Source organism: Fusarium coffeatum (genome assembly GCF_003316985.1).
Source record: "Fusarium coffeatum strain FIESC_28 chromosome Unknown BRIP53273_contig_162, whole genome shotgun sequence".
Classification (NCBI taxonomy): domain Eukaryota; kingdom Fungi; phylum Ascomycota; class Sordariomycetes; order Hypocreales; family Nectriaceae; genus Fusarium; species Fusarium coffeatum.
The window spans coordinates 43,663-57,450 of record NW_022157955.1 but is presented as its reverse complement, the minus strand read 5'-3'; the positions used below and the strand labels follow the sequence as shown (position 1 = coordinate 57,450).

The 13,788-nt window shown below is 49.2% G+C and overlaps 3 protein-coding genes across 3 annotated transcripts; all 3 read right to left on the bottom strand.

Moving 5' to 3' along the window:
* Window positions 1-38: 38 nt before the first annotated feature.
* FIESC28_07371 (uncharacterized protein) lies at window positions 39-2,137 on the bottom strand (the record flags this gene model as incomplete). The annotated part of the gene is made up of 5 exons (XM_031161511.1): window positions 39-679; window positions 730-1,007; window positions 1,061-1,228; window positions 1,282-1,878; window positions 2,064-2,137. 5 exons carry the CDS (start codon window positions 2,135-2,137, stop codon window positions 39-41), a joined length of 1,758 nt encoding a protein of 585 aa, XP_031014416.1.
* Window positions 2,138-2,728: 591 nt separating this feature from the next.
* On the bottom strand, window positions 2,729-4,650 carry FIESC28_07370 (uncharacterized protein; the record flags this gene model as incomplete). Its single annotated transcript, XM_031161510.1, has 2 exons — window positions 2,729-4,254; window positions 4,323-4,650. The coding sequence occupies 2 exons, from the start codon at window positions 4,648-4,650 to the stop codon at window positions 2,729-2,731; spliced, it is 1,854 nt and encodes a 617-aa protein (XP_031014415.1).
* Window positions 4,651-7,037: 2,387 nt separating this feature from the next.
* FIESC28_07369 (uncharacterized protein) lies at window positions 7,038-12,458 on the bottom strand (the record flags this gene model as incomplete). Its single annotated transcript, XM_031161509.1, has 1 exon — window positions 7,038-12,458. The coding sequence occupies one exon, from the start codon at window positions 12,456-12,458 to the stop codon at window positions 7,038-7,040; it is 5,421 nt and encodes a 1,806-aa protein (XP_031014414.1).
* Between the last annotated feature and the right edge of the window lie 1,330 nt (window positions 12,459-13,788).

The following is a 13,788-nucleotide window of genomic DNA, read 5'->3' as shown; positions in this document are numbered from 1 at the left end:
GTATTCCAACACCAAAATGCTAACATATTTCCACCATATCAAGATGACTCGTTCAAGACACTAGGGTCACCAATGATATGCCACACGTTGTAACCTCTAGTCGCCGCCGCCTGCCAGAAATCGGTCCCTGAATCATCCAGTAGAAACTCTTGGCTGAAATTCACAAGGTCAGAGTTACCGGCTCCAGCAAGCAATCGCTGCCTTTCAGCTCTGACCAGGTCCCGTACATTCTTGAGCTGTCTTACGAGTCTCTCAAATGGATCAGGCGGAGGAGGAGGTGTTGGAATCCCTGCAGGCGTTGCTGTGCCCAGCATGTTGCCATGTTTACGGCGCTGGACAATAATATCCAGGTCTTGAGCTTGTTGGCTCATGACTTCTACTACGTCAAGCTCTCCATGAACATTGACAAGATTCCATCCTGGGAGTTGTAGTGTCACGATCTTGATGCCAGCAATGACCGTGTATACAAATTCGGTAGCGCTCATGCATAGGAAACGTGGTCGTTCGAGTTCTCGGTGATCAAAACGGAGATCGAAAAATGTTTTGAGGGATCGGAGACAAGACCAAAGAAGCTGCAATCGGTCCGTTAGAGGGAGATAGTTTGTCGCAGAGGGTTGATCTGAGAGGGCAATCTCGTAAAGAAGCACTTCAGCCACCAACGCATGCGATTTGAGGTTATCTAAAAGCTTATGAGCGTCATGCCTAGAGTTTCGGTTACAGGATGCATACCGTTGTCAGAAAACCGTGGATTAAGGGATTCCCTATATTGTCGCAATTGTTCCTCGAAAGATTGTACTACCATTGTCAATGGCACCTTGTCGGTAGTTTGGTCGAGGTTCTCCGGCGCCATAGTTATAGATATGGACTGAGCCAGCTGTTGGATGCGTACAAGTTTCACCAGGTATTCATCCGATGGGTATTGCATGGTTGTCTCAAGAATCCTACAGCACATGTCCAGATGCGTTGTGTTCATCAGAAGATCTGGTCGTCTGTTTGTCGCAAACACCCTGTACTCCGAATTAGTTGACTTGGATGCATGGATCACAGTGGTGGCACTGACAGAGTGTTAAGATAAAACGTCCCGGAGTACACCCTCATATGGTCCAGGTTACGATCGAAATCATCGCCCTTGAGGGTCGCATCTTCTTTGAACCTCAAGTTGGAACAAATGGCTCGAGCAATGAACAAGAGGTTTGTCAACTGCGAGCCCTTTAGCCCGTAGTGAAACCTGAGAGAAGTCAGGAATGGGTCAGTTAAACGGCGTTTGGTTTTAGTACTCACCATGCCACGAGGATCTGCAGGCTTTGCAGTAGGTCAAGGTTGTTGAGCCCATCTACAACAGCTGATCGACCAAGTTCAGCTAATAACTCTTGGCCAAGCTTAACCTGTCTAGCCCCGTCGAGAAAGCACCCCACCATCATGACGGCCTTCCATAGGAATGGTCGATGCTCCCGCAGCTCCAAAGCTGTCATATGTGCAGGCACACACACGAACGGGAACAGGCATGAGTGGATGGTCCTGAAGCCGTTAAGCAGCAGCTCCGCTTCATGTGGCGTGGGCCACCAAGAATCCCATGGTCGTATCTTGTCCGGAGCTGATGGTGGAGGGTGTTGACCAGGGTTACTGTCAGTCCCCGGCTTAGAAGGAAACAAGTGACCAAAGCTCCATGCATCAGACCTGCACAAGAGCTCTGATCGGCTCGCATCTGTTTGGGATGGAGTCGACTCTTCTTCTTCTGAAGAGGACTCGCGGCGCACGTGTGAAGACAACTCTTCAAGGCGTTTCTCCAGAGCTGCTATCTTAGAAAGCTTTGGACTTCTACGGGGCCGGGCCGGAGCCGGAGTTTGGTTCACGCATGGCTTATCCAGTCGATGGCACCTTGAGTGTTGAGATCTATGTCAGCAAATGTACCTCTCCACCAACTTACAGCACCTATGTATTTAGAACAGGAAAGGCTTGGTACGTTAAAGATCCAACGCAAGCCGCCGGAATATTTCCAGAATGAACCAATTATCATGACTTACCTATCGCATTTGAGGCTCCCAAGAGGACCAGGGACGCACCTTGCCTTAGCCTTAGCGCATGTCGTGCATGCTTTGGGCCCCTTGTTCTTAGCTTGAGCTGAGCCAGGACTCATCTTGTCATGACTTAAAGGATCCGATTGTGCTTGGTCTCACAGCAATAGAGCAGTTTGAAAAGGAGACGGAGTTGAAAACGGCGGCGACATCCTAGACATTGATCGATATTCTGTTGACCCCGGTCGCTTCGAGCGCTCTTTGACTGGCCTGAAGTTGTTGATATGCAAGGATCTGCCTACTAGAAACGGAGCCGGATCTCGAAATCTCGCCGCTGCTCCGGCTCTGCGGAGGCGGTAATCCCTGTAACCCTTCTTAGCTTGTCATCTGTCATATCGGCAAAACATTATTCCGTTCGGATGGAACAATGTCATGGCACGATGAGTTGATCCAATATGCAACAAACTTCTAGTGTCATGACAGCAAGATTTCTTCATAAACAACATCACATAAATAGCGGGAAAGTAGATATTGCATTTGCTCTGTTTACCACATAACGTGGTAAAAGGCATAAAATGTTTCAATTGGCCTATCCAATGGACAGGCATAAATGGTAATAGATATCTCAAAATGGTTGTCATAGAAGTGAACTGGAACTGCACATCTTTCACCTATGATGGCAGTGCGCGCAAGGTGCTGGGCATGCCTTACGTCTAGGCGGCAGTGGCAACCTGGGAAGACTGCTTGTTCTCGAGCTCAAGGAGCGCCTCAGTAACGCCATTGACGGCTTGACCGTTGGCCTCGATCTCCTTGGTAGCTTGCTCAACGTTGAGCTGCTTGTCAGTCCAAAGAGGGTCTTGGACGTTGCCCTCTTCGCCAACACCAATGAAACCACCCTCGGCGGCCCAGTCGGAGGTTCGCTTGATGTTAAGACGAGTCCAGATCTCATCAACAGCCTGGACAAGCTGGTCGCGGTACTCCTTGGTATGACCAGGAGTGGGGGTAATTCGAAGACGCTCCTGGCCAACTGGAACAGTGGGGTAGTTGATGGATTGAACATAGATCCCATAGTCATTGAGAAGCATGTCGGAAGCCGCCTTTGCAGTCTCAGCGTTGCCGACGAGGATAGGCACAATATGAGAGGGATTGGGGATGACAGGAATGTCGCGAGCGTTCATAGCCTCCTTGACGGCGCGAGTGTGCAGCTGCTGGAGTCTTCGATCACCATTGTACTCCATCTGATACTCAATAGAGGCTCGAGCACCAGCCATGGTGGCAGGAGGTAGAGAAGTGGTGAAGATGAAACCCGGAGCCAGAGATCGAATCATGTCGATGAACTTGGCACTACCAGCGATGTAGCCACCAACGCAACCGTATGCCTTACCCAGAGTGCCAGTGATGATGTCAATTCGGTCCATGATGGTTCCGCGAGGGGCACCGTTGACGTGAGCCTCCCAGTCAAGGTGCTCAGCAACGCCAGCACCATGGGGCCCATACATGCCGACAGCATGCACTTCATCGAGGAAAGTGATGGCGCCGTACTTGTCGGCAAGATCACAAATCTCCTCAATGGGACCGATGGAGCCGCACATACTATAAACCGATTCAAACGCGATAATCTTGGGCACGTGTAGAGGCAGTGAAGCCAGCTTAGCCTCCAGATCCTGCACATCGTTATGCTTAAAGACAATCTTCTTGGTGCCAGAGTGTCGGATACCCTGAATCATAGAAGCATGGTTCAAGCTGTCGGAGAGAATGACGCACTCAGGCAACTTACTGCCGAGTGTCGCCAGGGTTGCGTCGTTGGCAACATAACAGGAGCTGAAAACAAGAGCACCGTCCTTAGCGTGCAGCTTGGCCAGTGTTCCCTCCAGCTCAACGGCGTGTTTGTTATGGCCGGAAATGTTTCGAGTACCGCCTGCACCAGCACCATACTCCTCCAGTGTTTGGTGCATTGTGTTAAGAACACGGGGGTGGCGGCCCATGCCCAAGTAATCGTTGGCGCACCACACAGTTACTCGATCCTCCTTGTCGGACATATGCGCACGGGGAAAGTCCTTGGCCAAGCGATTGATGTTGTTGAAGTAGCGGTAAGATTTGTCCTTGTGCTTCTTCTCGAGTTCATTGTTGTAGAAGCTTTCGTAGTCGAATTTGCCGGGAGATTGGAAGCCAGCGGCAGCGGCGGAGGCGGTCGGCGAAGCAGATGTGGCCTTTCGGTTTGCGTGAATGCCAGGGAGGCCTGAAGAAGGGTTAGATACGATCAATTGACCAGACAAGTAAATCATTGTGGTCGTAAGCCGAACTTACCATTGTCGCGGCCCTCAAAGAGCGGGCGCTCCACAGCGCGAGCCTCCTTGTTGCTGGAAGTGTGAATCTTGGCCTTTCCAGTCTTGGAGTGGCTAGAGAAAGCACGAACAGAGCCAGCAGCGCGGGTCTTGGCGGTCTGAACAGCCATGGCCTTGCCCATGACGGGACATCGCTGGCCAAGCAGCTGCAGCTTCGACATAGTGCCACCACATGGCGAGGCGGGAGCCGGAAGGGCACGAGACGAAGTCGACAGGGCGCGCAGAGTGGCGGGAGTAGCCGTCTTCATGAAAGGGCACATGGCCTTAGACTGGCGAAGTACGGCATCCATTGTTGCGTATTCGACAGCACAGAATAGGATTGTTGGGCAATGCCGTCGTGAAGCGAGCCAGAGGGGCAAAACGTGGTAGTTTCAGACGTGGAGGGGCAAATATGCCAGTGGAACAAAAAAAAGCGAGAGGCTTGGACTCGGTCGCGAGAGCGAACAAGCAAGGCAAAGGAAAAGCAAAAGCAATTGAGCTTCCGCCGAAGAGATGTGAGTTGAGGTTGAGGTTAGGGATGGAAGGGAAAAAAAAAAAGAGAGAGGAAGAGGGAGAGTTAAAGAGAGAAAATACCTAGGTAATAAAGCGGTAGATGACTGGGTAGGTCAAGAGAGGATCGAACAGTCCGTCGGTGGTCCATCTTTCGGCAAGAACGGTCGGTCATTGACCCATAAAATGCTTCCGTTTCGGTTCCGTCCATTTTCTTGACTAGTCTAGTCTAGTCTCCGCAAATTACCTCTTTTAAGTAAGTTGATGGTACATTTTCAGTATTGGTACTATTGTATGCAGATGCAGATGCAGGGCATTTCCCTTCGCACAGGTATGTACTTTTTGACTCATCCATCTGTTCTGGAGTATATGGTCAATATTGAGGGAATGCCGAGAGGTCTAGACTAGACACTTTGTATGTATCTGTACTGTACTGTAATAAACTATCAATGATCTGACACGTGAGACGTTTGAGCCACCGAGTTCCGAGTTCCACTTGTACTGTTTCCATGTAAGGTAAGCGAACACGATTACTGACCATGACCTACTGAATTTTACCTTTCCCCTACAAGCGCCGTAAACGCTTTCGCATAAAATAATCTAAGTTTTGACCCTCTTACTAGATGGGAAAGAAAGGGCGGCCTCGGGTGACAAAGATTGTTGAGTTGCGGCCCTGCTGCGGCCCGCAGCCTGCAGAATCAGATTCCAATACCAATTCCAATTCCGCACGTACAGGACTCGGTAATCGTACAGGGACGAAAACCCCCCGAGTCTAGCTCAAGACTGGAGGTAGAGAAATACATCTCTTCTGATTGGCCCGCCCTGTTCATGCACTCTACCGTCGTACTTTAGCTTTCAGACCCTGGAGCATGATAGTTGTATGGTCATTGGTCGACTTTAGTTAGACCACCAAAAGCAGTAGCTACCTTAGGACCTAAGGTGGTTTATCTTGGTGTATAGCAGTCTAACAACTTTTGCTAGGTTGTCATCTAAAGGCGGGCGAATATGATGAACGGTAGGTAAGTATGTATTGTCGATTTGAAGGATGGTAATTCAATGTATCTACCACTAATGGAAATGCCATGCTTCATCATCAATGGTATTACTTAGCAGCTTGACCGCTTGGACTTACATTATGGCGCTCATGATGCTGATGTCCCCGTATTAAAAGTATCCTGCTCTCGGTCTTGTCCTAACAGTCTCGTACGATGCATCAAGATAAGGTAGTAAGTTAGGCAGTATCCACCGCTCAACAATCGCTCACTTCCGTCTTCTTCCTTCGCTAAGAAAAAAGAATTATCTAAAAGGCCGATAAATATGCCACTCTTGATCTGATCATGCCGGTCATTCATTTTTCTTGCTTACCTCATCTTGAGCCGTCTTGTTGGATCTGCGCTAAAGCCTAATTTCGACACTTTCCTCATACAACGAATTAAGTCATAATTGCCGAAGATAGACGTGCGTACTCTACCTAAGGTATCTACCTCCTTGATATCTTTCTCGCCTGTGTCACTTATGTACTGCAAGTAGAGGAGGCCAGCAAAGCATATCTATCATCCCGGCTGGCTAGAATCTGGGATTCATAGTGGACAAGCTCTACTCAAAAGTTGGGTGAGACGGGACAGTGATGAAGAACAAGATACAGTGCTACAAAATCAACATACTAAATTGGAAAGCTTGTATCTTAATGAACCCCTAGTTCGGGGACATAGCTGCGGTTCCAAAACCCTCACCCTTATCTACTATGCTTTTGCATGCGTGCGAAGCGCTCAATCCTCAAAAAGGGGTATCATCTGGCTCAATATCATGCCGTTCCGTAACGCCATCCTATCCTCCCTTGATGCTTGTCCCGTCATGCTGTCAGCCTGTCTATCTGAACTCCTGTCCCACGCAAAAAGGATAAAATCCGATTCACCATCTTATGTCCCGTGCTGCTTTTCCGGTTTGTCGACTACAGACGATGTCCGATATCTTTGCTCGTTACTGAGGGCCTCGTTAGCCCATGATGGGAGGCGGACCGCTCGGTTTCTTCTATTATCCATTGCTTCCCGCATCACTTTCATATCATCCGTAGCCCTAGATCGTCTGTCGCTCTGGTGTGAACTGTGGCGTCTAATATTCTGCAAATTCTGCAGTTGAATAAGTCAGCAAGATTGTCCCGGGAAGGGGGTTCCCTGGATCTGAGGGATCAAGATCGGGGTTTCCATACGATTGGGTCTGGAGAGTTGACTTTGTCAAACGCTCGAGCAGGGATTTCAGTTTCATCAAGTCCATTAATGGTCTCAACCCGCTGTTCCAATTCTTTTGCTTCAGCTCGAGCCAGAAATTCCGAGCTAACAGAACCGGATATTATGGCTGCCACAACCTTTTCATGGGATATGAGCCCATTGAGTATTTTCCAGTGTCTCGTATCAGGCATCAAACCAAACTGAGCCTCCTTACGGATTTGGTCGATTCTTCTAGTCAGAGCTCCGGCGAGCTGAGATGGGTCTCCTGTCGCTAGCGGCACATTGCGCGCTTGTAAATTCTGAATGCCTTTCCGCAAAGTCGCCTCGAAATCGGTCCTTGCGGGAATATCGGTTACACTAAACACCCCATTCAGCTTAGGAATAGCACTGGTGTATGACTGCATCCCATGATTTTCCATCGACATGGGCCTTCGGTTCGCCGGGCTGTTCAGCAATGTGTTGGTCAACTGCGTGATCTTTGGCGATCCGACTGACAGGCCCTGAGGCGGCAGCGACTGTGCAAGCCCGCGGGAACCTGAATCCGATTTTGCGTTTTGCGCAATGGTAGTTTCACGGGAACGATGCTCCCCAAAAAACGTGTTCGCACCAGCCATTGGCATAGGAGCCGGGCCCTGACTGGGAAGCGTAGGCGGTCTGGTGGTGTCTGGCAAGTCCCGTTGGGAATGTGTGGGTGGTGAAGAGGTCGAGGGAAGAGGAGCGTCGCCAGGTATGTCTGACGCCCCATCAAACGATCGATGTGCATGCTGGGGCGAAGTCGGGCGAGAGGACTCCTCCTGCTCCCTGGAAAGCCGAGGATGTTCCATCAAAGCGGCGCCCTCTCTGTTTTTGAGTCTGGCATACTCCTCAGGGTTAGAAAGTCGAAGCTGACTCCGCTTGATCATTTCTTCCACTTCCCTTTTCTCTTCCTCTGTGAGAGTCGCGCTCACATCCTCCTCCTCAAAGGTGTCTGTTGAAACAATGGAACGAATTGCCTCGCCATTCTCTCCAAGTTTGATGAGTTTGTCTAGGATCTGGTCCTTGCCGACATAAGGATCAAGACTGGACGCTGGATGGTGCCTGATTTCGGTCACAACATCGCCTTTGCGTTTTGACCAACTGATGGGGTTCCTTCTATCCACCACCCGAGATGAAAGTTGCATTTTGAACACTTGTCTGTTGTTGAGGTTCTCCTCAAAGGTACCAGCAACCATGAAGCGGTACACGAAGACTTTTTTCTGCTGCCCTATACGATATGCGCGGCCCACGGCTTGTTGCTCATGGGCAGGGTTATATCTGACGTCAAAAATGACGACCCTGTTGGCACCTTGGATATTAAGACCGACACCACCAGCAGTTGTGGAGATGAGGAACACCTCTTTGCTACCTTGGTTGAAGTTTTTGACTTGTTGTTGTCGGGCTCCCACTCGGGTCTTGCCATCCAGTCGGATCGCTGCTCTTCTCTGCATGTTACACATGTTCTCGAGGTAGTCCAGTGTATCCAAGGATTGACTGAAAATTAAAACCTTGTCATTGACTTCGCGCGCTTCGTTGAGAATGGTTGTCAATAATTCCGTCTTCCAAGAGAAAGCCGGAGAACTTATATCTCTAAATGACTGTAGCGTCTTCATGAACTCGGGAATTATGGTCTTGGGGAAGGATTTGTCAGTCATCTTCTCCTCGTCATCACTGCTTGAGACGCCATTTTGGATTTTCTTGATCTTCGCTTGAAAACACTTAGGATGACTACAAATTAGCCCCAGGTGGTTGATGGCAGCAAAGGTGTCAGCCTGACTGTCACTGCCTCCCCTAGTTACGCCCTTGATGTACAATTGGTATAATTGCTTCTGGGGCTCTGTGGGTGGTACAAAGAGGATAAACTCCTGCTTTGGCGGCAGGTCATCTTTGAGAACGGCGATAGTGCAACGATGGACCTTTGGTGTCACCATCTGCTCCAGTGCTTTCAATACCTTCTGGGCCCTCCTCTTGTCATAGGCCGTACTGTCGTGGTACAGACCTCGCTCCACCGGAATAGAGTAGATTTCACGGAATTCTTGATAGGGCCCGAGGAACTTGGGTGCAACCCAATCAATCATGGCGAAATACTCCAGCACGTTGTTGGATAGAGGTGATCCCGTCAGTGCAATACGGCTCTTGGTCTTGAAGTTTGAACATGCAAGGTGGATTTTCGATTTGTCATTTTTCAGGGCGTGTGCCTCGTCACAAACAACCACATCGGGACGGTCGGTCAGGAGACTCGACACTTCTTCAGACATGGCAAGAAGTATTTGGAACATATTGTAGCCTACCAACAGGACTCCCTTGCCAGAAGCCCATGCTGTGACTGTAGATGATCTTTCACGCTTTGGTGTACTCGATGTGACCTTACGCAATTCACCCAGTGCTTGCACTGGAGCCCACTTCAAAAGTTCATCCATCCAGTTGTCCACAAGTGAGGCCGGGCAAAGAACCAACGTGCGTGAATTTCTCAAATCCGCGGGAATCTGAGCGACTACAGATGGATCTTGAGATTCTGATGCCTCCGCTAAGGCAACAAGAACAGTGATGACTTGCATTGTTTTGCCAAGTCCCATTGTATGAGCAAGCAAGCAACCTTGCCGAACGCTAGCGTCACGCACGATCTGGTTCCACATGAAGCGAACACCGTCGACTTGATGTGGCTTGATACTACGTGCAATGTGTTCATTGACATAGATCAGGCCTTGATCCTCTTCTTTGCTTTCGTTTATAATGATGCGGTTTCCATCACCAGGGGCCAAAGGCTGCGAAGCAAGTGTTGCCCGCAATTTGGCCCTGCGAAGTTCTTGCTCTTGGATTCTCTGTTTTTCCCGTTCACGGAGATCGACAGCGTCTTTGTCGCGGATGATTTCCTTTTCTTTTGGCCGCTGTCGCCCTCGATCTTCCTCTCCGTCAACATCGTCCAGGTCATCCACATCGTCCAAATCGTCCTCTTCTGGGAAGAGATCATCGAGGATATCTGTTTCTTGTGTGTTGTAGATTTGGCTGTCTTGAGGGATGTGTGACGCTAGTAGCTTCACAAAAAGGGAGAATGGCTCGAAAATGTTGAGGCGTGACTGTGGTCTCATAATGCGCTTCTTGATCTTAGAAGGTTTCATGTAGAGCATCTGCTCATCTGTTTTGTGCTGGCACAGGAAGAAACAATTGCAAAGGCGTGCAACATCGAAAAGAGCCGCTCTGAAGCTGTCTTGCTCTAGCTCTTGCCTGTTGTTTACTGGTGCATCGAGGTAAGGAACAATATCCTTTGACCAGACCACACCAGGTTCATCCGATAGAATCAAATCGAATGCTGCCTTTCTCCGACGATGCTCCATTTGCCATATCTCACCAATCAACAATCGCCAACGGTCACTGCTCTTAGCTAGTTTGTAGAGCGATGCCAAGGCGAATTTTTGGAGATCACCGAAATTTTCAATAGGGGGAAGTTCGAGATTGGTAGAGTCGGAGGGATACGGAGACTTTTTTGGTGGAATCGAATCGGCTTTCTTTTCGACGTCACGGCTCTCAGAGTCAGGATTCTCCGGAGGTTGAGTCTCGGCAACACCAGGCTCGGATATATCACCGTCAAGGATGACAGTTCCAGGAACGTCTTGCGCCACATTCTCTCTCTGCATCTCTTCGGGCCAAGCTTTGCTAGCCTTTTTAACTGGAGTGGTCAGGTCAATAGGCTGAGTCAAGTCGAAGCCATCGTGGTCGTCCGAATCATCCTGTGTTAGATCCACAAATGTGGCATCTAGGTCCATAGGCTCTTCCTTCAAAATGGGAATTGGAGAGACCTGATGTTCCCTCGAGCCTTCTTCGATTAAATCAGCTTGGTCAGGAACAACAAACTCGTCTTCGTCAGAGCTTGTAAGGACTTCCTCTTGGAGAAAACCGCTAGATCGACGCTCGGTGGGTGGCTTTGGCTTGGTGGTGGCTTGTGGCTTCGGGGGTGGTCTCGAGGACTCAAGTATCTTGATCAGCCATGTCTGATACATCTTGTCTTCCAGACTCTGTTCAAGACTTTTGGCTGCATCACGGTAGGGAGATTCCGACGTCCAATCCTGCTTCTGTATTTCAAGGCATAGTTTTTGGATACGACCAATGAGATGCGTAGCCGTTTCATGTGCTCTGCGGATTTGCAGTTTCCTTGTCCCATGTCGTCGAGATTTCTGCCATAAACTATAAGCCTTTCGCTCATATTTCGGGAGCTTCCTCTCTCGCCAGTTTGCTTCAACAACTTCGATGGCTTCGTTCAAAATCTCGGCGACTCGCTCGGCGGAGACAAATGGATCTGGCCAGGCTTCCTGGGAAAGAGTTTCAAGCCGTTCTCTCTCCAGTTCTTCCTCCTCGATTTCTCTCCGTGTCTCGTCGTCAAAGTCTTCGGCGCCAAGATCCGCAAGCTCATAGATCTTGTCTGACGGATCGGAGCGATTAGGGGATGATGAAAAATGTCTGGATATTGGATGACGACCTGTGAATAGCCGTTTAAGAGTCCTATTGGCAACAAGCCTTCTTCCAGCTGGGATCATGTGCAGGCTGTTCACATCGAAAGATTCATGGTGTTCTCGAACTAGAGAAGACAATTTGCCCTCAGTTGACGTGATTGTTTCCTGCGGGATCATGCCATCGCCCAGGTAAGCATAGACTGGTGCACTCTCCCAAGGATAGGGATCTTCAGGGAATGAGTAACGAAGAACGTCAGCTTCTGTGGGAATAAAGGCAGCTGCAACGTCACGTGGCTTCTCTGTTAGAAGTGTAGGCGCCACGCGTCTGCGTTTAACAGACCTCTCGCCAGTCTCTTGGTTGGGAGTCTCACGAGTGGGCGATAGACGAGAATCTTCGACGGCAGTGGGCTGTTCATCTTTTTGAAGCGTCGGTATCTGTTTTGCGCTCGTATCTTCTTGTTGAGTTGATCGCTCCTCCGCATTGTGCTGTCCCACGTTCGAAACCGAAGCTGGCGTGAATATCTCATTTTGTTTCTGGCGGCCACCACTTGGTGAATGGGCGTATTCTGCGGTACCCTCAGTGAGCTCTTGGGCTTGCTCATCACAAAAACTGGAATTCTTTCGCTTGAAATCTTGTTGCCATTGCCAATAGCCCCTACTCTGGGATCGAAGTGTGACAATGAGTTCCACAAGAGCGGCTTTGTGACGAGCAATTTTGACGCCCAAACACTCCATCAACTCCTGGCGTGAGCATACGTGCTCAAAGGTCAGTAACGTTTTGCCGTCAATTTCCTCTTCACGAAGGCGCGCAGCTAGAGAGTCAGGATCTCGACTCCACGGGCACCCGGGAGCACAAAGCTGTTGAACAGCATCTTCAACGCCCCACGAGTAGGGATCATCTGTTCCGGATCCTTCCATTTGAAGTTGCACGTGCTCTCAAGAACACAGTGAAAAGAATTACTGGGTAAAGTTAGTGTGGCTGATCAGGTATTAGGGAGGAAAGTTAAAGTTAACGACGGCGTATGAGCGACGTACCATGAAAAGATGCGCAAGAACATGGGCTGAGATACCGACTGTGCTGAGCCTTTGCTCAGCAATGACAAGCGAAGCGAAGTGGAAGGCACATAGCAACCAGTTGGCTGCGTTTGAGGAGGTTGTCAGAATCGTTTCACTTAGCAGTCCCGGGACGTTTGAACGGCAACTAAGATCAGAGTACCCAAGAATGACACTCTAGGTCGCCTTCGAAACTGACACGAAGGATGAATGCGAAGAGGGTTTGCCTATATTGGAAGTTTAGCAAAGCGTAACAGAACTTTCCCGAGGAAGGGATTCTTACGCGACCGAAGTGTAAACACGAAATAATTAGCAAAAGCAAAGGCAAAGACAAAAAATCAGTTAATGTTGGAAGTTTCTTCGCTGCCTGTTAGCTTCTGTGTTCGTAGCAGCGAAAGAGAAAATAGAAAACAATGATGCGCCTAGAGAAATCGCAAATACTACCTAGGACGGTACTGATCACAGGTAGAGGCGCTGTAGAAGACGGGCTGCAACACCCAGGCGCTACCGGAGCGCGTCGCACTAGAATCTGTTGGTGGTTTCTCTGCAGTGGAGTAGACTAGTGGAGCAACGGTGCTCTCACGTGATCATTAAGCAAGATGAATAGAAACCCGGGAAAGAGCTTCCTATTGTTAAGCCTTTAGACAGTGGAGGTACATGTACCTATTCTTCGTAATTGTGATGGAGCTTTGTAAGGAAGGCATCAATGGAAACAATGTTGAGAGTAAACCAGCATGTGGGAAGGCACCTCCTGGCCTTCTTTATTGCCTGCTTAGGCAGTCGCATAGCAATGGATACAACGGTTGATCATATACCACCAAATTCCGGAGCTGCTTGGGAAAACAAAAAGAAATTGGATTGCTGAGACTAGGACAGAGTACTATATCAAGTGGCTACCTGAATGGATGTATTTACAGACAGCAGTGGTGCAGTACGAGTACCTAGGTAGTAGTAGTCCTCTCAAAAACCTCCATTTTATCTATTTATTTACCCCGCCATGGAAGGGACGGAACCCCTCATCAATGATGTTCAAAATGCAAATCATCTACAAATTCCAGTAGAATCAGGTGAAGATTAAAATATCGTCATTAGCCTATCTAAAACTACTACCCTACTCATAGGCATGAATCTCAGGAGCCCATATTTAGAGTCCGGCCTTGTCCATCATCTTGTATGATTAGCACTACCTAGGTAG